Source organism: Phascolarctos cinereus, unplaced genomic scaffold, assembly GCF_003287225.1.
Source record: "Phascolarctos cinereus isolate Bilbo 61053 unplaced genomic scaffold, phaCin_HiC Scaffold_4;HRSCAF=312, whole genome shotgun sequence".
Classification (NCBI taxonomy): Eukaryota; Metazoa; Chordata; class Mammalia; order Diprotodontia; family Phascolarctidae; genus Phascolarctos; species Phascolarctos cinereus.
In genome coordinates, this window is record NW_027555847.1 from 159,508,636 (window position 1) to 159,531,540 (window position 22,905).

Sequence of the window (22,905 nt, forward strand, 5' to 3'; positions counted from 1 at the left end):
AACAGAATAGCGACGGGTTTGTTGGATGGGACGTGCTTGTGTCCCTGGAGGGTTTGTCTGTGTGTCTGTCCTGGGAACGTGTCTTCGTGAGAGGGCTGCGTGTCTTCTCTGAGTGTTAGAATCAAGTGTGTGCGTGTCCCTATTCTGCCTGTCCTGTTTTCTCTTATGTCAGATGGATTCGTATGTGTGTTTGTTGGAGCATTAGTATTGTGTGTAACCTTCTTAGGATGTGCGATAGTTGAGTAGGTGTGTAGGTGAGTAGGCGTATATCCTGCTTGGGTGTGTATTTGTCTGTATTCCTGTCGGAGTGTGTATGTGTGTGGGTGTCTGTGCTGGGCGCTTGCCTCGTTGAGGGGTGTGTGTGTGTGTGCGCGCGCGCGAGTGTGTGTGTGTGTGTGTGTGTATGCTTGTGTGATGTTCAGCTCCTGGCTTTCGGGGAGAGGGCGGGGGTGCGGGGGGAGAGGATGGAACCTCCTTGCGGGGCGGGGGTGGCTGTCCCATCCTGGGAGGGCAGGCTGGGTTTGTGGGCTAGTTCTATGTGTGCGTGCAGAGCCTCGGGCGCCTTCCCTCCGCCCTACCCGGCCCAGCCCCGCCCGTGGGTCCTGGGGAGCAAGGGGCGGGGAAGGGCTCCCCACGGAGCGCACCGGCCAAGCAGGGATTCCCGCTGGGGCGCACTGAGGAGCTCCAAGGCACGGACGGAGGCTTCTGGGTGGGGGCTGGAGGGTGAAGGGGAGCAGAGCTGCTCGTGGTTCCCCAGAGAAGTCCAGGGTTCATGGGAGAAGGGGCCCCAGTCCCTGTTGGCGGGGCGCGGGCTCCAGGGACCCGGGCCGCTGACGTCAGGCTGCCCCTTTAAATAGAGCCAGCAGCGCGTTCAGCTCGGCATTTCCCGGGGAGCCAGTGAGCCGGCGCCGCCGCAGCCGGTGGCCGCCAGCAGCTGCCGCCAGCGCCGGGATTTTACGCCCCTACCCGACCCGGATTACCCGTTTGCGCTTCCCTGGCCCTTGGGCTCCTCAAGCACTGAAAGAGATGAAGGTTTAAGACTCTAGACTGGGGGCGGGTCCTGGGCAACGCGGGACGGGGATGCCTGAGCCGGGACACTCTGGGAGCCTCCCCAACTCCCGGTAGCCTCTTCTCCTAAGACTAGGAGATGCGGGAAGAGCCGCCGCCTGGTCCCAGAGCTGCCGCCGCCGCCGGGAGTCCCGGGCAGCCGGGCATGGTGGGCGCGCAGGCTGGCATCGCCCCGCGAAGAGGGCGACCTCGACGCCCAGCCCGCAACTGTTGCTCCCCAGTTGGGGTCGCGCCTCCCATGCCCCAGCAGGTCCGGAGCAATCCCGCCGGCACCCCCCAGGAAACCATGCCCCCTGCTCCGGGCCCATGGAGACATGGCCTGTAGAGTCCTTGGCTGGGGCAGTGCCACCTCCCCCCCGGCTGACGCGCAGGTTCCTCTTCATCTTCACGCTCTCTCTGTCCTGCACTTACCTGTGTTACAGCCTTCTCTTCTGCTGCGACAGCCTCATGCAAAGCCGTGGCCTCGGGGAGCACCGCTGCCTCCTCATCCGGAACGTGGGAGGCAAGAAACTTCTCCAGAAGTCCCCTTACTGCAGCCTAGAGGGGCCGGCGCCCAGCGCTGCCTCCCCTGGAGCCCCCGCCCTCAGTTCCGCGCCCGCACCCGCTCCTCGCCTGGCCTCCACCAACCATTCCAGCACCCCGAAGCTGGGCACGAAGAGGCTCCCTCAGGCCATCATCGTGGGTGTGAAGAAAGGGGGCACCCGAGCGGTACTGGAGTTTATTCGAGTACACCCCGACGTACGGGCTGTGGGCACTGAGCCCCACTTCTTTGATCGAAACTACGACCGGGGTCTAGACTGGTACAGGTAAGTAGAGCTTTATCCGTTTCCTTAGGGTTTTGTAGGGGTGAGACTGGCTCGTCAGGAGAGAGCTCTGCAGCCCACAGCCCTCGGGCCCCAGGCAGCTACTGTCTCGGTCCCTGAGTGTCTTGTGTCCCCCATTTCTCCTCCACTGAGAGGGAACCGCCCTCCCTGGCTGTGTGCGTTCTGGAGAGTCGAGAATACTTGTTAGTCTCTGCTCCCATCTGGTCGGAGTATTTTCATCAGCGCCCCGCCAGTGGCAGACAGGATTGAGTGGGCCCGATTGAGGGGAAAGGGAAGAAAGTGGCAGCCGGGTGTTGGATCGCAAGAGGCACAGACGTGGGTTCTTTGCCGCCTCTGCAGTAAGTGAAGCAGCCAGGATGGGGAACTCTGCAGGATGTCAATGGTTAATGGTATTAGCCATGGACTGAGATTCCAGGGCTTAGTGGCTTTCACAGTAAGTGTAGACTATGTGGTATCTTTCGCCCCCATCTCCCACCCCACACCCTGCCCCCAGTCTTTCTGTGTGTTTCTAGACATCCAGAGAGGTTTGGGAGTTTATTTCCATCCCCATCAACCTTCCTCACCCGGTTCCCTGGGGCTGGATGTCACTCCTCCCAGCAGATAGTGCTCTACTTTTAATTATGGTAGCAGCCCCCACTGGTGATGCTGAAGAAATTCGTGGGGTGGCTGGGGCTCCTGACGGTCTTTGAGCACAGAAGATTGTTTTGCTGAACTCCTGGTGGTGGGTCTACAAAAGGAACCGCTGGAGCCAGCGTCTGGAGAAGGGTCTCTGGGGGAGCTCATCAGGGTGATCTGGAAACTACACTATTAAAAAGTAAGAGCACCCTGTACCCCTAGGAGCTCAGAGTAATGCTGCTAAGGGGTTGCTGAGATTCCTGGGACTAAGGTGTTTGTGTGTGGGGGTGGGTAGGAGGGGAGGTTTGAGGCTTCCTTAGACTTGGGTTTTAGGAAGCCTCAATGGTGGAAATTGAACAGGCTCTCTGGATTCAAGGGGTAGGTAGCTCTCCCAGACTGTCAGCAGAAGCTGGGATCTTTAAGGATTGGGGGTTCCTGGGGCTGGCCCCAGGGAAATAGGTAACTCCAGACTGGCACCAATCCTTTTCATGCAGTACACCCCAAGAAACAGGACCAGGTTTTTTCTCATCAAATCCCAGCCATATTTCCATATTCCTACCTCCACCAGAAACAGACAAGCCAAAATGAAAACTGAACTAGTAGCCTATGAACTCCATTTTGAAGTCAGTCAATGCCCAATGGGCCCTCAGCTCTGGAGGTCAATGAGTGAGATCAGGCATAGAACTGAAGGTGAGAATTCTGGAGTTGAAGGGGGCCTCAGAGGTCATTTACTTCAACACATTTTTGTTTTGAGCAGGTATCTCCTTTATCATATCCTTGATCCATTTTTGCTGGAAGACTTCCAATAATGGAGAATTCACTACCTCTTTATCTCTTCCATTCTACTTTTGGACAGCTCCAATTGTTAGGAAGTTGTTTCCCCCCCTTATGTTTAGTTAGGCAGCAGCTCTCCAAGGTGGCATTGACAACCCTGCAGAGCCCCATCTGTTGTTCCCAGGAATCTGCCCATCTGCCTGAACAATTAAGAACCTTCCTTCAGCCTTCCGTGGTGGCAGTCACTGTCTTCCAGCCTCCTGAAGTCAAGGTCCAGGCTCCTGGTATCCCTTAGGGAGGTTTCTGGCTCTCTCTTTCAGAAACTTCAAGAATCAGGGTTTGGCCAACTTCCTTCCCCATCTTCCTTCAGTCAGCCACTAAGCATATATATATTCCTCACTTTCTTTCTATTCTAAAGAGAAGTGTCATAAGTCACTTCTAAGACTTATTTCCAAGGAAAATCCTGCGACTTCTAAGACATTTTTTGGGTTCCAAGCTTTATTTCATATTCCTGAATGCTTTGCTCTAGCAAAGGTTATCAGGCTAATATTGAATCAGCCTATTTCATGAGACTGGAATTCTAACCATTAAAATCACCCCTAAGGGATCTTCTGGAATATGTGGATTGTATCTGGGTTAACGCATTATTTTTGCTAGAAGAAGTAACATGTTAGATAATAGCAGGTAAGAAGTTCATATGTATTGCTTATTATGGGCAGACGGAAAAGGCCTATGATTGGTACTCGATTGATGTAGAAGTTTGTATTGTAAATAAATGCTTTACCCAGTTGCAGTAGTGGTGCATATAGTCTTCGAGGCATAATAGAAAGAATGTGCTGGGCTGGATGACAAGAGACGTGAGTTTTAGTCCTACTCTACCATTAACTAGCTTTATTTCCTTAGGCATAAACTTCATCTCTCTAGAACTCATGATATCATAGAATAACATAGTAGGCAGTTAACTATTTGTTGAATAACATTAAATAGAATCTAAGTTCCATGAGGACAGGGATGAGTTTGTTTTTACTTTTGAATCCCCAGCAAACTAGCATGATAACTGTTTGATGATTAATTGAATTTAATAGATTGAATAGCATATTGGAACTGACAGGAGACCTGAATGACTGCTTAGTCCAATTGTTTTATTTCATAGATGTGGAATGTGAGCTGCAGAGATCTCAAGTGACATATCCAAGGGTAGCCAGTTAGAGGTAGAACCAGAATTAGAATCTGGTGACCTGTTTCCCCATGTATTGATCTTTAGATTAGCCTCACTCAGTTTCTTCATCTGCTAAAAGAGGAATTTGGGCTAGATGGTCTTTTCAGTCTCTAACAGTTATTCCATGACTCAATAAGGACATTGGAAATTGGAGTGAGGGAGTTTGTTAGGGTTGGCTTTGCCAAGAACCAGCTTTGCCAACTCTGATATTTAGCTGTACCCTGGTTCAACAAATCAGTGTCACCAGACTCTTCTCTGTCCTCTGAAGGAAAAAAAAGACACATTTCTACCTGGGGGTAGGTAAAGTAAGAAAGCTGAGAAGTGATTTCTGCACAAGTTGGGAAATATTTGGACCAAATGCCCCCTAGGATCCATTGCAATTCTGAGATTAATGTGAAGTAGGGAGCAAAATGGTATAACTCTCCCTCTGTCTCCCCCAAGACATACCTTACCCCATTTCCAAACCAGAGTATGGAGAATGAGGGTAGTCATGAGACTAGAGTAAGGTTTTGGGATTAGTGGAAATCTCATTCAGAGGTCAAAATTGATAAGCTAAAGGGAAGGGACTGCCAGATTGTAACCCTGAGCTAATCTGTTTCTTCTTAACTGTGTGGATGTGCAACAATGCCCTAGGTTTGGGAGAAAGGCATTGGGTTGGTCACTAGTGCTCCTTAGTATATATTGGCTATAACCAGCTCCCTGGTGGAGGCTAGGGCTTCCTTGATGGAGTAACCAATAAATGGTTGTGAAGCATACTGCAAATGCAGAATAACAATAATCAAGGGTTACAGGCTCTTTATTACCCTCTGCTCTTACTCCAAACATAGAGCCTCCTAGGAACCATACAATACCCATACACCAAGAGAGGAAGAAACGAGGTTTCTTTTTTACCTCCAGACCAGAAGCCCCTCTCCTTCCCTCCCTTCCTCCCTCCTTCCTTCCTTTTCCCTCCTCTCCTCTCCTCTCCTCTCCTCTCCTCTCCTCTCCTCTCCTCTCCTCTCCTCTCCTCTCCTCTCCTCTCCTCTCCTCTCCTCTCCTCTCCTCTCTTCTCCTCTTCTCTCCTTCCTTCTTCTGTCCCTCTCTCCCTCCTTTTCCTTCCTTCCTTCCTTCCTTCCTTCCTTCCTTCCTTCCTTCCTTCCTTCCTTCCTTCCTTCCTTCCTTCCTTCCTTCTTGTCATTTGGAGTTGGCTCATTTTTATTTTTAACCTTGGCATACATGAGTTTTAGCTTGCTAACTGTGAACCTTGGGTATGGGGGCAGTGTGTTTTTTTTTTCAAATTGCATTTTGATTCTGTTAAAATCTCAGCTGATTAACACTGTGGTGGTGGTCGTGGTTGCTATTTCTTTCTTGTCTCCTTTCTTTCTCTTTTGGGCATTAATTGCTCCCACCTACCAAATGACTCTCCATAGAAAGGATTGGGGGAACTCATCTCCTACTAGTACAACCTTTGTAGGAAGTGACCCCACACATACCTTGATGATTGATTATGTCAGGTGGGCCAGGCACCCTGGGATCAGGCATTCTGAGAAAAATAATAACAACAGGTCTGATACTGTTACCGACTTTCAGTTCATTCCATTTCAAACTTAAACTCCTCAAAACTGTAAGTTGTAGTTGTACCACATGCAATAATACCTAACATTTCTATGATTATTTACAATTTTCAAAATACTTTGAAATTAATTATCTCATTAATTCAACAACTTTAGAATAGGAGGTCTCTCCCTGACTGCAAATTGGTAGCTCAGCTAGGACTAGGTCCAGGTTTCATCTCTGACATTTACTGCTTTTGTGGCCCTAGGCAAATCACTTGGCTTGTCTAAGCTCCAGCTGCCTCATCTATGAAATGGGAATACTTCTCACCCAAGGGGAGGTTATTGTGAGGAAAGCTCTTTGTAAACCTTTAAAGAGATAGCCACATATCAACATGATTAGTCTTATTACCTTCCAAATTACTGTACACTTACCCTTTGTATTTATTCTCTTTATCATTCTGTATATGCATATATATTCTGTTATCTCCCCTGTTGGAATATAAGCTTCAGGAGAGTAGGGAATGTTTCATAATATGTACTATGAGGGCCTAGCACAGGCCTGGCACTTAGTAGGTACTTAATAAGTAGCTGTTGATTGATTGGATAACTTTTCACCAGGGAGAAGTTGGGTAGGGAAATCTATGAAATGAGGGGGAAATTTTCACTTTCAGCACAATAGATAAACTCCTCTATTCTCTGAATAATCAGGGTAAATGAGGCCTGACATGCCTGAAATTTGGACGTGAGGTTTAGGAATTAGTGAAAATCCTATTCAGAAGCCAAGATGATAAGCCAAGGGGAAGGGGCTTCAAGGTTGCAACCCTTAACTCGTCTACTTTTCTTAATTGTGTGTATGTATGGACATGAATAATGCCTGAGTATAAGCCATTTGCCCTGAAACTAAAAGAATTGACTCTTACCTTCCATAAATCTAGAACCTTGGATATCCAGAATGGCAGAACATTCCTTTTTTTAGTGCTGTGGGATGTGATCTCCCTTCTTGGAATAAGAAGGAATGTTTTAGATTTTCAAAGAATCATATATGGACTTGGAAAATTGTAGTCTTGGTAAAAGGGATGTTAGAGGTCATAAAGTCCAACTCCTCCTCCCTAGTTTGACAGACTATGTGATTGAGTCCTAGAAAGATGAAGGGATTTGCCCAAGGTCACAAAGATAATAAGAAGCAGATAGGGATTTGAATCCAAGTCCTTTGATTTCAAATTCTTTTAATAATCTTCAGCGTTTCAATATCCCATTGACATGAGTTTCCAGGAAAAGTTACCTGGCATTCCTCCCTTAAGTGGAAACTTCCAGGTTTTTCTTTTTTTGGGGTGGAGGTGGTAGGCAGTTGGGTTAGAGCTGGAGATAAGGGAAAGGTCTGTGGGAGGATTCTGGGATAGGGCAAAGAGTTGCTGGTATTAGCCAAGTAGCACTCCTAGTTCCTATCCTCATGTCTCTTTCTTTTGTATTTATTTGGATTCATCTGTATCTCTCAGTAGACTGTAAACTTCTTGAGGACAAGCATGATTTCATTTTTGTCTTTGTATTTTCAGTGCTTAGCACAGTACATAGTAGCTACTTAATAAACACTTGTTGAATGAATCTCTAGACTTATATTAATTCAATGTAAGATTGAGATTGGAATAGAAAATCCCATGGCAAGGTATGAGTAGGAAAGAAGCCCTGGGGTATAGTGGTAAGAAAGAGAGATTTGGATTAAGAGGATCCAAGTTAAAATTCTACTTCAGCCAGTGTGGTTATCACCTGTATGACCTTGGCTAAGTCACTTAACTTATCTTGGCCTCATTCTTTAAAATAAAGGGATTGGACTCTTCTTAAACTGTGGGTCATGACCCCATATGGGGTCGTTTAAGAAGTTTAAGAAGTGTTGAAAGGGTCCTGAGCAGAAAAAGTTTAAGAAGCTCTGGACTAAATGACCCCCTCATGTCTCTTGCAGCCCTAAGTTTATGACTCATGAGGCTGTGATAAGCATCATAGGCAGTGAAAATAACACTGTTCTGGGAGTCCCAGAACCTGGGTTCTAGTCCTCACTCTACTCGGATTGTATAACCACTAGCAGGTCATTTCACGTCTCCAAGACTCAGTTTCCTTATCTGTCATATGAAAATAATGTCCCACCACTGTGAAGATGAAATGAAAGAACAGGTGTAAATATGCTTTGAAAGGTATCATGCTATATTATATCTCTGTTTAAGTAAAGGCTGCCCAGGGTCTCCGGTGGGATGAGCTATGTGCTGCCGTGTAGTTTTTGGCTTTTTTTCGGTGAGGCAATTGGGATTAAGTGACTTGCCCAGAGTCACACAGCTAGTGAGTGCCTGAGGCCAGACAGGTCCTCCTGGCTCAGGGTGGGTGCTCTATCCATTGCGCCACCTAGCTGCCCCTGCCCTGTAGTTTTAAGGGTCTTAAGAAGCCCACCAAACTCAGGCTGCCCAAATTACTATAAGATTTGGCTTATTTTCATGGAGAATCTCACCTTTGATGACATTTTGCAGGACAGGGTTACAATATACGAATGAGATAAGGATAATAGGTGACAATTGGCTCAGCTTGGTATGATGTCACAATATCAAAAGATGAGTGTGTTCTGTAACTCTTGGAATCTGGCTTTACTGTTCAGGTTATTTATTATTTGTTGAGCACCAGTGGTGTTCTTGGGGCTACATAAAATGTCGAAGACACAGTCCCTGCCCCAGGGGCCTACAGTCTAAGTAAGAGAGACAATAAAAGGCGCAATAAAAGGTCCATTACATTATCCAGCTTGTTTAAATCAAGAAATCAAACTGTAAAAACATGGCTGATCTCCAGTAAATCAAAACTTTACCCAATAATAAACCCAGAGGCAGAAGAAAAGAGGACCATCTGCATGGAGGCTTTAATGCAAAACACTTTTCTCATAATTTTTTTTATGCACTGTTAAATATCTGAAACTCAGAGACTGAGCCAGGCCTGCTGTGCACAGATGTGCACGCAAGCACACACAATTACAGATGTGAGCACATATGTGGAAGTGTAGCCTTATACAGACACACCTGGCCTTTTTTTTTTCTTGACCCCCACCTCTCTGGGCTCTGAATGAAAAGAATGAGTTCATAAATCCACTATCAGCCTTGTAAGTTCTCAGTCACCCAGGCAGCATCCAGGAGATATGACAGTTATTTCCAGCATGTATACAGTCATTGTAATGCAATGTGGAAAATTAATTATGGGTGAGCAGAGCTGTCATAGCCCAGGGAGGCTTCCCTGAAGGGTTAGCTTGGCTGCTTTCTCTGCTGCCTTCCTGAGTGGCCAGTGCTGAATCCTTGATAGGAATGGCTAGAGAGCTGTAATTCAGGAGTATGGGAGATGAAGGATGTGTTCTTTAATAGATGTTGGTGTTTGATTTAGGAGTGAGGCCTACTTGTCTTACAGGAAGAGCCCTGAAGGTGTGCCTCCCAGAAATGGGGTCAGGCCTAATGAGAATGAACACCTAACTGTAGCTAGCTATGGGAGGGATTCAGAGTGATTTTCTGCCCAGGTTTTTCCTCTTGCTGGGATCTGACAAACCCTCCCAGGTAAAGCAGTACTTCTGTCTTTCCTCATAGGTACAACCTTGGGCAAACTATTTAACTTGGTCCCAGTTTTCTGATCTGTGAAACTAAAGGAGATGGATTAGATAATCTCTATAGTCCCTTTCCAGCCTCTAAATTTACGACATATAGAACAGTCAGTTAGCAAACCTTTATTAAGCATCAACTATGTACCTACCAGTCACTATGTTGGGGATACAAAGAAGGCCAAAAACAGTCCCTGTTCTCAATAAGCTCGCAGTCTAATGGAGAGGTAACATGCAAGCAACTATTTACAAGCCAGACATTTACAGGATAAACTGGACATAATCAACAGAGGGAAGGCATTAGCATTAAAGGAGATCAGAAAAAGGCTTCTTCTAGCCAGTGAGATTTTAGCTGGGACCTAAAGGAAGCCAAGGTGTTTAGGAGATGGAGATGAGCAGGGAAAGTATTTCATTCCCTCTCTCAGGGAATGCTATCCCCACCATTCTCAGTGGACCTTCCTTTTCAATTGTAGGCTATTTTTACTATGTTTAATGTAGGGCATGGCACATAGTAGGCATTTGATCTCTTGTTGACTCATAGATGTATTCTTTTTTATTATTTCTGATTGAGAGGAATGGAAATTATTATTATTAAATTCTGGTCCTATGAATTGGTTGGTTCTGGGGTGTGGGACCTCGGTAATTACAGTTTCCCCAGGGTGGCAACAAAATTTCTGGTCACTCCAGAAGAATCAGTTTAAAGTTAAGCATCTTCAGGGTGGGTCCTCCCTTAGTCTGGAGGACGTGAAGTCTTTCTGTCTTCTCTAGAGACAATTTTTGCTGAGGATCCTGTTCAGCTGCCATGATATACTGATGGATTGGACTAATGGTTTAATGGGCTTTGTAGTCTGAAGGCAGTTTGGATAGGTGGGGGAAAGCCATCAGCAAGTTGGAAATACCATTATGCTTCATAACTAATTTTTATCTGTCTAAGCTGCAGAGCCATGGAATGTGTTTAACATTACACTGGCAGGGTCTGCTTTGGCAGATTGACAGGAAAGGGGATGAGGCAAAGTATTTTCAGGCAGTTTTTTTTTTAGAGGGAATCAGATTAGCAGCACTTCCTGGGAGGGCTTAGAATTTAGAACCACTGTGGATTTTTCAAATCATGGATTGTTCTTATTTTATTATGACTAAAAATTAAAAAATAATCCCTTTTACCTAAGTCCTACTCTTAATAATCACCACTTCCCCAGGCTGGGCAACTGAACCCTATGCCTGGGCTTAGAAAATAAGTCCTTAACCAAGACCTTGGAGGTAGGCCTGAGTAGTTGAAGGCTATGGCAGGGGGGTGAAAGTTTTGAAAGGTCTTAGCAAGCTAGAAAATCTTCTAGTCTGAGGCTGGAAGGGATCATAGAGAATGTTTAGTCTAACTCCTTTATGTTACAGATTCAAGAATTGAGGCTCAGAGGAATTAATTGATTTGTCCAAGGTGATGAAGAAAGAGTAAGTGATACAGTTACAGGTTGTCCGATGCTAAGTTGAGGTCTTTTCCTCTATACCAAGGGTTCTTAACCTGAGGTCTGAGAACTTACTGTTTCTTTTTCTCTAAATCAACAACTGCATTTCAATTTAATTAGCTGGAAATATTAGACATTTTATCGTATGCATTTAAAAACATTATTCTGACAAGGAGTCTATAGGCTTCATCAGATTGCCCAAAGGGTCCATGACATAAAAAGGTCAGAACTTCTACCCATGAAGACCACTTATTACAATATATCCTTGAAGATCTGAAATATTTTAATACTTTTCTTTTGTATTTCAAAATTTTTACATCTCTTATTTCATTTGATCCTCAGAAATCTCCTGTGAAATAGTGAATTTATTATCATTTTCCACGTTTTGGATATGAAGAATCTGATGATGCAACTAGGTGGTATAGTGAGAGGCCTTGACCTCAAGTCAGGAAGACCTAATATTTACCTCCTGTGTGACCCTGAGCAAATCACTTAAATTCTGTTGGCTTTAGTTTGCCCAAGTGTAAAATGGTGGTAATAATATCTACCTTACAGGATTGCTGCCAGGATCAAATGAAATAATATTTGAAAAGTGCTTTACAACCCTTCAGGTGATAGATAAATACTATTGATGATGATAAACAAACATAATAGGTGACTTGTTGAAGGTCATACAACTTGACGAAGCCTGGGAAGACCCAAACCCAGTTCTTACCTATACCCAAATTAGAATGATACAGGCATTTTTTGGATTTTCTATTACATCAAGACTAGTGTTAACTAAGCTTAGAGATATTCGCTGGGGAAAGTTAGCCACCAGACACTTAGAAAAACCAGCAGATGATTTTTTAACCCTATGTATCCTACAAGCCATTATCAAACGTCTACCATATAGTAGGCACTGTGCTAAGGACTGGAGATCCCAAGACAAAAAGGAAATGGTCTCTTTCCTGAAGGAGCTGACATTCCATTAGGAAGAAACAACATATGAAAGTGAATCCAATCTAATTTCTTGTGATCAGTATGGGCAGTAGCTACTGAAGAGACCAGAATAGTCCTCCTCTGCGGAAAGTAGTACTTAAGCTAAGACTTGGAGCGATCTAGGGATTTTAAGAGACAGAGATGAAGAAGGAGTGCATTCCTGACTTGGAGAACAGACTGTGCAAAAGCCCAGAGAAAAGATCCCACCGCATTTGCTCCTGTTTTCCTTTCATCGTCAAGATCTCAGAAACTGAGAATCCCGTTTGTCAAATCGGGGTTTGCCCTGTTAGAGAGTTCTGTTAGTAAGAACTATTAGTGCCGGCGCATGCCTGATGCACTGCATCTTCTGAGCAGTAGGGGGAGCTTTGTTTCCACTTTCCTTTGGGGTTTTCCCAGGTAACACCATTTGAATAAATACAATTGTGTATTTTCAGCTCATCAGATTCTTTTTTAATACAGTAATTAATGGGAAGGATACTTTGATACCCCAGAACTGGGAGGGGAAGCTGATGTTTTTCTCTTGTAAGTCCCTTAGTTGAAATGATGTTGGCAAGGTAAATGAGCTCTCCATTCAAAAGCAATGACTCCCCTGCTTTCCACCTTCTTTTAATTGAAGCAAAGCAGTGGGTGTCTGCAATTGCAGAATATCATCGTGCTAATCTTTGATTGGGCAGATAATTATCAAAACTGATAATGGTCTGATTTAGTTCCAGCTCTGAATAATGACTATCCTGGGCCTGTTTAGATATCAGTGGTACAAGCCCAATAAGTCCCAGATAAAAGCTGAGCATGAAAGGTATGGGGCTCCTTGGCATGCATAAAGCTGGCTGGCTGGCTGCTGCTGCTGCTGCTGCTGCTGTTGTCACTGCTGCTACTACTTCTGCCATGGAGGTTCTAATTATAGAGATGGAGGTAATGAAATAGGAGTGTCCTGGGATGAAAGAGCTTTGGGGATCGAGGGAAGGAATGAAGGTATTCATTCCAGGGTAACTGGAGGAACAGAAAGGTTACAATGGAGTGAATCTGCTAATGAGAGAGAGAGAGAGAGGGAGAGAGAGAGAGAGAGAGAGAGAGAGAGAGAGAGAGAGAGGGAGAGAGAGAGAGAGAGAGAGTAGGTGAATGCCAGGGAAATGCTCTGCATAGAAAGAACAAATAACATAGGTAGTTACTAGTCACTATACTTTCCCTGTATTTTGGGAAGATGTCTGGGCTGGTGAATTCAATATTTAAGGCTCATGGTAAAGTGGCCAAGCTCAAAGAGGAAAGGCTAGTTCTAGATCCATAGAATAAACTATCTTTTTCACCAGCCACTCTTCGTGTTTATCACTAAGGAGACTGTTTTTTCGAGAGACTCAGGATGCTTCATTATAAACCACCACCACTACTGGAAAAATGCTCCCCCTCCTAACTTTTGTCTCATAGAATCCCTGACTTCATTTAAGACTCACCTCAAACCTCACGTCCTACAGAAGGCCTTTCCCAGATACTCCTAAATGTTCATGCCTTCCTCTATAAGTCTACCTTCCATCTATTCTACAGGGTATCCCAAAAGGCTTTTGTTCACTCATTTTAGTCATGTCTGACTCTTCGCACCCCCGTGTAGGATTCCTTGGCAAAGATACTGGAATGGTTTGCCATTTCCTTCTCCAGCTCATTTTATACATGAGAAACTGAGGCATATAGGGGAAAGTGAGTTGCCCAGGATCACATAGCTAGTAAGTATCTGAGACCAGATTTGAATTCAGAAAGAGGAGTCTTCCTGACTTTAGGCTCAGCACTCTATCCAATGTGCCAGTAAAACTTTAAACTTTACCAAGACTTTTAGGACATCAAAACTATTAGCACTAGAGCTTAAAACTACAATGAGACTTTTGGGACATCCTGTATATTTATCTTGTATGTAACAGTTTATATATTGTTTGTCTTCTCCACTGACAATATAAGCTCCTTGAGGCTAAGGATAGCTTTTGCTTTTTTCTTGTATTTCTCTGCATTTAGCACAATGCCTGGTACACAGTAAATGCTAAATAAATGAAAGTGAGGATAGATTAGGGACAGTCTCTTTATGCTCAAATACTTTACTAGATCTGTGATGTGATTATCATAGGTTATTGCTTCCAAAAAGCAGATTACAACCCAGCCATGGCTGCTCAGACTCTGCAGCTCTTGCCCAAATCTTCCCATTGATCAATAACAGGGGATCCACTCAATGTACTGGGTGACTTCTTTGCTTCCTTTTTACACTTTGAGGATACCAGTGGAACACATGGGATGTCCATTGACTTTTGCTCTAATCACATACTTTATGCGGGTCTTCTACCTTCTCAGGCATTGTCTCTCAAAGCTTGGTGACTGACTGGTGGGCAGACTTAAGGTTCAAACTCTTAAGGTTTGAAATTGCGTATGAAGACACCCATCACATATAACAATGAAGGTTTCTAATAGTATTTTATTTTTTCCAATTACATGTCAAGATAATTCTCAACATTCACTTTTATAAGATTTTGAGTTTGAATTTTTTTCTCTCTCCCTCTCCTCCCCCCTCCCCAAGATGGCAAGCAATTTGATATAAGATATATATACATATACACACACACACACACACACACACACACACACAATCATGTTAAACATATTTCCACAGCAATGAAGTTTTCTTTTCTTCATGAATGGCTCCAGACCTTGTAAGGAGTATTAGGCTGCTTTCTAACCAACAGGCTTTTAGAGAAAGTACTGGCTCAGTTGAGGGAGATAGGTTCCTTTCCCCAGAGCCCACCAGTCTTATATGAATTAGGTAAGATCTCTATGCTCTCTCTCCCCTTTTCACTCTCATAAGATAAACATGAAGGTGCCTGAATTGAAGACATTACTTCAATGGAGCTGCTCATTTTTTTTTCTTCTTCTAAGCAGTAGTGACTCTTGTTCATCATCCCTTCTTCTTCTGAGATAATCTGGCCCCAAATATTTCTAAACTTCCCAATGCTGCCGCTGAGAGCCGGGGAAGACATTGTGGTGTGGCAGCATCTTTATTTATTTATTTATTTTGCATCATGTTTCTGCTTTGATGGTTCTAATGCAGATATGAAATCATCTAATAACTTACATTTTGCCTGAGTGAGGTTGCTAAAGTGGAGGCAGCAGCATTTCCCAGGATCAATCCCCATCTCAGAAGTGGTTGGTTAAGCCCTCTGTCGGCTCTTGCCGCTTCCAGCTGAAACAGTGTGGGATCTGAATTATTAATTCCGTGACAAATGAGTTAAGTCATTGCAAAGCCCTGTAGCTGCAGAACTCCTCATTTAGCTTATTTCCCCCAAAACTTTCTGAGCCAAACAGCAGCTCAAACATCTCCATTAACCTGAAATTCACCACTAAAGTGTTGGAATCTCTGGATATCACTGTCATTATACTTAGGGTGGGGAGGGAAGGTAAGAGATAAAGGGAGAGAGAAACATAGGAAATGGTGGCTTCAATCAATGGCTTGTCTCCCAAGGACCAAAGGTAAGACTTAAATCAACCCAGGAGGGATTCATGTGATGTCCATTGTATAAAGAAGATCATAGATTTAGAGTTGGAAGGAGCTATAGAGGTCACATTCCCTTTGTTTTACTGATAAAGATAAAGCAATGGAGGGCCACAAAAGTTAAGTGACTGGCCCAAGGTCACACAGATGAGGAGGGACAGAACCATAACAATACTAAAGAATGAGGTTGGCAGCATCTCAGAGAGAAGAAAAGTCTGGGCAGAGAACTGTTCCCAGAACTTCCCATGTTACAGTTAGGTCCTCTTTCTCCTTAGAGAAGGGGGTCCCCTGTTCCAATGACCATACCTGCAGGATCTCTTCTATCTTGTAAGATACAAAGGTTTCACACTTAAATCAAACAATGGCATCAGTTGAGAAACACAGCCTGACTAGATTTCTTTGTTCTTCAGATGCAGAAGGGAGCAACTTTGCTATTTGATTTTTTTAAGTGGACACATTGTGATATAAATGTAGATATAAAAAAAATGCATACGCACACAAAAAAGAAACACAGCCTTTATCTGCAAAACTCCAGAATTATGGATAGATTAGATAGAAAGATAAACCATTAGGCAGATAGATAGATAGATAGATAGATAGATAGATAGATAGATAGATGGATGGATAGATAGTTAAAAGATTTAAGGGCTTACTCCATGCCAAGCACTATGTCAGGTGTTATGGCTACAAATACAAACAAGATGCCCCTTCCCCTCCAGCATCTACATTCTAAAGGGAGAAGATACATACATGGGGTGTTAGAAAGAGAGGGGCTCTAACCATACCTATCAGGGATTCAGCTACTGTCCACTCAGGAACACAGAGGAGAAAGCAGCTAACCTAACCCTTCAGGGAAGTTCCTCATGGTCTATCAGAGCTCTGCTCACCTATAATTGGTTTGGGCAGACTTAAATTAATTCAGTGTACAAGCAAGCAAGTTTGGGAATAGGACTTGAACATTAGTGTTCTCTGCCCCAGTCAGGGATATGAATGCTCTTGGCTGGGAGGAGAGCCAGGGAAGTAGGGGGAAGCCTGTGAAAGCTGATTCTAAACCTGGTTCCTCTGAAAGGCAAGAGACAATGCCAACAACAGAAACTATCTTTTGTCTTCTTTCCTAGTTATCTGTAAGGGAAGCTTGGTCACCTTGGAGCTGTTGAAGGTTGTCCTAAAGTGAGTAAGGCCTTCTCCTGCTCAGTTCTCCCTCTCTGTCTCCCTTATTCATCATAAAGGTCCTTCCAACCCTAATTCTGGCCAAGTTGAGGGCCTCCAGTAGCAGCTTCTTTTCTCCTTTCTCACTCTGATCTTATTATTTTCTGTTCTATGAATTCATCTTTATAGAACTTACTGGCTCTATGACCCTGGTAAAGTCACTTAATTCATCTGTGCCTCATTTTCCTCATCTGTAAAATGTCTGGCCTAGACTTTGATAACCTCTAGAGTCCCTTTCATATCTAAATCTATTATTTATGATCTATGTTCTATGACAACTTGGAAGGAAAGTTCTGACTAGACAATACTGGGTTGGAGTCCCCCATTTTGGGGATCTGTGAGGAGATAGAATGGTTTTCCTATATCTCACCCCATCTCCTGCAAATGAACTTCCTGGAACTGGCTCCCTCTAGTAGGGTTCTTGATGTATTTTGGTGTCATTGACCCTGCCTTGGAAGTCTGGTGAAGCCTATGGACCCATTCTCACAATAATTCCTTTTAATAGCTAACATTTATATGGTAATTTAGGGTTTGTAAAGTATCTTATAAATATTATCTCATTTTATCTTCACAACAACTCAAGGAGGTAGGTGCTATTATTATTCCTGTCTTGTAGATGAAGAAACTGAGGCAGGAGAGGTTAAATACTTGTCTAGGGTTGCACAGATTCTAAGTATCTGAGACTAGATTTGAACTTAGGTCTTCTTCACTTGACTCCTTGATTCTATCCCTTAAGCTCAAGGCATAATTAAATGGGGAAACTGGAATAGAATAGAGGTACTTCAAAGTAGAATCATAAATAATTGAGGGGAATGTTAGATTTTAGTTAGAGGTTAGTGGAAAATAAAGATGCAATTTTGTCCTTATTCAAGTTCATGGCCTCCTTGAAATCTCTCTGGGGTTCCTGCACTCCAAGTTAAACTCCTCTAACCTTTAAAACTTGGGTCACTTTACCCATTTCACAACACTACCAATGCCTGGAACCCAATCTTGCCTACATCTGGGATGGGGGAATGTAAGGAGCCCTAGGCTCCTGGTTCAACGGTTCTGTCTAATGGCTCACCCTGCTTTAACTTTGGGCACTGTTATCAGGAACCATACTCTGGCCTTCTGAACCTGTGACCAAGACCCAGCCTTATAACCCAGTTCCAGTAATTGAGTTCCTTTCTTGTCCTCCAGTGCCCAAGTTCCTGTCATGTTTTCATATGGAGTCAAGGACTTGCTTTCAAATCCTAGCTCTATCACTTACTGTGTGGCCTTGGGCAAGTCATTTAACCTATCTGTGCCTCAGTTTCCTCATTTGTAAATTAAAGGCCTTGGAAACTCTACCTCTAAGGTCCTTCCAGCTCTGAATCTATGCTCTAAGATCTTAGTTCTCTGAGAGTGTGCTCTTGCTTTGCCCTACCAGTTCCCTTGGTCTTAGCCCTAAACCCCAATTCTCTTATCTGGGTCCCCATTATTTGTTGCCAGACTTTCCTAATTCTGATTGTCAAAGTGTCTTCTTTGTCCCAATATTTGGGAGTCTGTAAGCAAGTTTGCCTTCCACTCTCCATCTGGGTTCTTTATGATTTTAGAGTTTCATCAGGTCCCTTACTAGTTTTTCTCTTTTCAGAGTGAAGAGTCCCAATCTTTTTAGTCTGGCCTCCATTTTATTATCTGCTCCTAGGGCCTCTCATAATCCCTTGATCAGGTTTTCAGACTGTCTGGTTTTCAGGCTGCAGCCATCCCTCTTCTGGCTCTTCCCACCGCCATCTGAGCCCAGTTATTCCCCTTTCCTTGCTTCTACTCTACACCCTCTCTTCTACCAGTCTATGGGCTGGAAAGATCTCCCCTCCCTAATGGCTTTAACTGAGCATACAGAAGGAGCTGCACTAGAGCATGGGCCTATATGCAGGCCTGAGCCCCCGGCTCTCGCCAGGACTCTTCAAGTTTGGGGTTTAGTTAAATAATAGTCATTAATGAACATCTGCCATGTGAGGAGCCTTGGTCTGGGCAGTCATGATGTGTGTGTGTGTGTGTGTGTGTGTGTGTGTGTGTGTGTGTACTGTGCACACATGCTTATGTGTACCTGCTTGGGATGGGGAAGGGTGCCTTACTCCCACTCCATCAAGCCCAGAGACTCAAGGGATGTACTGTGGGAAGACCTGACTGTCCTCCCCGACTCAGCTTTTAAAGGTCAAATATAGACCAGCTTCTCTCAGGAGCCATTTATGATTCTGTCCTTCATAAATCTGTCCAAACTCTTTAAAAATCAATTTATATTTCCTGCCATGTCACCTATTGTGGTAATGAGTGCCATGGGTTTATCACCCACTCTACAAAGGAGCACTTCCTGTCATTTTTCCTAAGCTGACCTTCCTCAGCTTTCTAAGGGTGCCCTTTCTCCTATCTCCTACTAATTGGAGGCACTCTAAACAAGTGACTATTCATCTGCTTCATGTTGTATCCAGGCTCTTCTCTACTGTGATTTCATAGTTTGATAATGGCTGCTCTCAAATTTCAACTTTTCAGGGTGAAAATCCCAATTTTTAAAGTCTACCCTCCTATGGCAAGCCACTTCCCCCTTCTTATTTTCTTGAAGAAATGTTATTTTAAGGGAAATATTTTAAAATTATATATTTTATATGAAGAAAAGCGCTAAAATGATATGGGTTTTGGAAAACAGTTGAAGGCACCGGATGTTTAACCTGAAAAAGAAAATGTTGGGAAGGGGACATCAGTGTTGTCTTTAAATATTTGCTGGACTTTAATAGTGATGGAGGGAGTAGGTATTTTCTGTTGTTCCAAGGGCTAGAACTAGGACCAGTAGTTAGTCCTTTCCTCCCCAACCCCAGTCTCCCAAATTACTTTGCATTTTCTTTGTGTCTGTTTTATTGACTTATCTGTGCACATGTTGTTTTCTCTTGGTAGAATATAAGCTCCTTGAGGGCATGCACTATCTTAGTACCCCCAATACCTGACACACTGCTTGGCATATAATATACATTAAGAAATGTTGCTCATTGTTATTGGGAAGACCTGGAATCAAATCCTGCCTCCGACACCTAGTTCTGTGAACATGTAGAAGTCACATTCTCTCTGAGCTTCAGTTTCCTCATCTCTAAACTTAGGATACCACTACTGGTACTACTACTACTGCTAGTACTACTACTACTACTACTACTACTACTACTACTACTACTACTACTACTACTACCTGTAGTGCCAATCTTGAGGCTATGAAACCCAAATGAGATGGATATGAGTGCTATAATGTGGTATGTAAAGTGTTACATTTTGCAAGTAGTTAAATAAAGTACTTGATAAGCTCAAAAATAAAAAGAAAAATGTTTGCTAGATCCATTTAAATCACAATGCCAGATTTCTTCTTAATGTAAGGGAGAACTTCCTAAAATGGAACAGGTTGTTTTGCAAGTTAGTTAGCTCCCTATCACTGCAAGTATTCCATAAGAGTCTAGATGACCACCCATTAGGAGTATGGTCACTTGTAGGGGATTTTCACACTTAAAGGGGAAATTGGACTAGATGACCTTCTAAAGTCCCTTCAATGAAGCAATTGACATCATTTATTAGGCATCTACTATGTGCCAGGCACTGTGTTAGGTGTTGGGGATACAAAACCAAAAATGAAATCATCCCTGCCCTCAAAAAGCTTACATTCTATCTAAAGGAGAAAACATGTACATATAAATATGTACCAAACAAATGCATTTTTTTTTTTGGTCAAGGAAAAGCACTAGGAGATGGAGGGGGTCAGGACAGGCTTCATGTAGACCTCTTAGGTTCCTTCCAAATTTGAGATTCTCTGATTCTATAATTCTGCCTTCCTGCCACTGAATCTATGGATATTAACTATATTAAGGTTCTTCTTTGCTACCAAGTACAAAAATTCTCCTCAGTGGATTATTTAGACTTCTGCTATAGGTATAGAAGTGTTTATGTAACTTTGTTTGTCTCTGCCTCTGTCTCTATGTGTTTCTCTGTTTCTGTCTCTTTCTCTCCTCTCCTCTCCTCTCTTACCTTCCCACTTTCCCCTTACTTTCCCTCCCTTCCCTTTCTCTCTCTCCATCTGTTCTTTCTCTCTCTGTCTGTCTTTCTCCGTCTCTCTGTCTGCTTCTGTATGTCTGTCTCTGTCTGTCTCTGTCTCTATCTCTGTCTTTCTCTGTCTCTGTCTCTCTGTCTCTATCTCTCTCTGTTTGCTTCTGTCTGTCTCTGTCTCTGTCTTTCTCTGTCTCTTTGTCTCCTCTCTCTGTTTCTCTCTCTCTCTCTCTCTCTCTCTCTCTCTCTCTCTCTCTCTCTCTCTCTCTCTCTCTCTCTCTCTCCTTTCCCTCTTCCCAGAATTAGAATTGGAAAGGATTTTAGAGGGCATGTAGCCTAACCTCCTCATTTTACAGATGATTAAAATGCAGCCCAGAGAGAAGAACTTACTTAACTCAAAGCCACTCAGCTAATAAGTAGCAGAGCTGGGGGATTTGAACCCAGGGCTTCCGATTCTAGACCCAGGGCTATTCCTACTTGTGAATGGCCTCAATTCTACCTGAGTGTTACTTTTTTGGAGCCGGGACTCTTTTACCACATTCCTTCACATCTTTAGTCTTCCAGTTTACTTTGTACCATAACTTGACCCCACCTAGAGACAAGGGTGAGTAGAACTTGAAATGAATGAATGAATAAATGAAATGAAATACATTACATGCTTACTGTGTGTAAGGCATTGTGCTAAGTGATGTGGACACAAATAGAAAAATAAGACAATCCCTGCCCTCAAGGAGCTCCTATTCTAATGGGGGTGGCAATTCTCCATGTGGATGGTTTCAGCTGCTAATGAGAAGGAAAGACCTTCTAGTTCTTAGGGTGTAGTGACAGAGCAGATGACAATGCCTTGACTTTAATGTTAAGAATCATTTCCATCTTTGAGGTTGAAGCATTCTCCACTTCCAATGACTTTGATAGCAAGAATGTTCTTTTGTGGGTCTTCAGGGCTAGCTCACCTGCAGAAGCTTTTCCCCAGGATGTATCTCTACATCCTCTCAAGGGTGAGGGCTGGCCTGGAAGAAGGAGCAGGAGACCAGGAGGGGATGGTGTTGACACTTGGGCTCTTGGGCTTACCTGCCCATTGGTAGCAATTGGTCAGCAGTTGGTGTTAGGGGTGAAACTATTCTGACTGCTTTCCTCAATTATGACTGGCATAGGGCAAGCTTCAAAGCAGATCCATTGTTTGGGAATGGGATGCTTTTCCCAAGGCTCTTGACTTCAGGGTCCTGGGCTATCTTCAGTGTTGTCTCAAGGGAAGTATTGGTGGTGGTTTGACTTGCCTGATACACACTATCTCATGTCTTTCTGTCAGGGTACCTAGCAGGCTTGATAGGCCAGAATCTGGCTGCTTTCCACAGTGGGGTTGGTTCACAGTATCTGCAGCCGGACAGTACCAGCAGGCAGAGGCCCATAAATTGTTAATATGGAGCCATGGGTCAAAGTGGCTAGAAATTAACCGATATTCTCAGGAGTGCTAGAGAGCCTTATCCTTTTGGCCAGCAAAGGCCAGCAACCATGTGGGCATTGGGCTTAAGAAAGCATGGGATAGTGGAAAGAGCACCGAATTTGGAGTCAGGGGACCTGGTTCAAATTCCAGTTTTGCTCCTTGCTAACTCTGTGACCTTGGGCAAATCACATAAGTAATTGAGGCCTCAGTTTCCTCATCTATAAAATGAAGGGGCTTGGGGCAGCTAGGTGGTGCAGTGGATAGAGTACCGGCCTTAGATTCGGGAGGACCTGAGTTCAAATTCGGCCCCAGACACATAACACTTACTCACTGTGTGACCCTGGGCAAAGTCACTTAACCCCATTGCCTAGCTAAAAAAATAAAAATTAAAAATTAAAAAAAAGTAAAATGAAGGGGCTGGACTAAATAATTTCCAAAGCTCCCTCCAGCTCTAAATCTATGATTCTAATTCCAGGTGAAATTAGGAAGTCCCACGCTGACAACGTGAAAATATGCAGAACAGGGATATTGAGTCTGGAAGCCTAGGACCCTCTATTACCCTCATCATCCATCTGCCTGACTGCCCCACCTGTCCTTTCTGAGCT

The 22,905-nt window shown here is 43.9% G+C and overlaps 1 protein-coding gene across 1 annotated transcript in view; it reads left to right on the forward strand.

Moving 5' to 3' along the window:
• Window positions 1-1,128: 1,128 nt before the first annotated feature.
• Window positions 1,129-22,905, forward strand: part of HS3ST2 (heparan sulfate-glucosamine 3-sulfotransferase 2) — a 135,209-nt gene continuing 113,432 nt past the window's right edge. Inside the window, exon 1 of the mRNA XM_020977037.2 lies at window positions 1,129-1,874. Coding sequence (XP_020832696.1) covers window positions 1,375-1,874 — 500 coding nt within the window. The 5' untranslated portion in view covers window positions 1,129-1,374. The remainder of the gene's footprint in view (window positions 1,875-22,905) is intronic.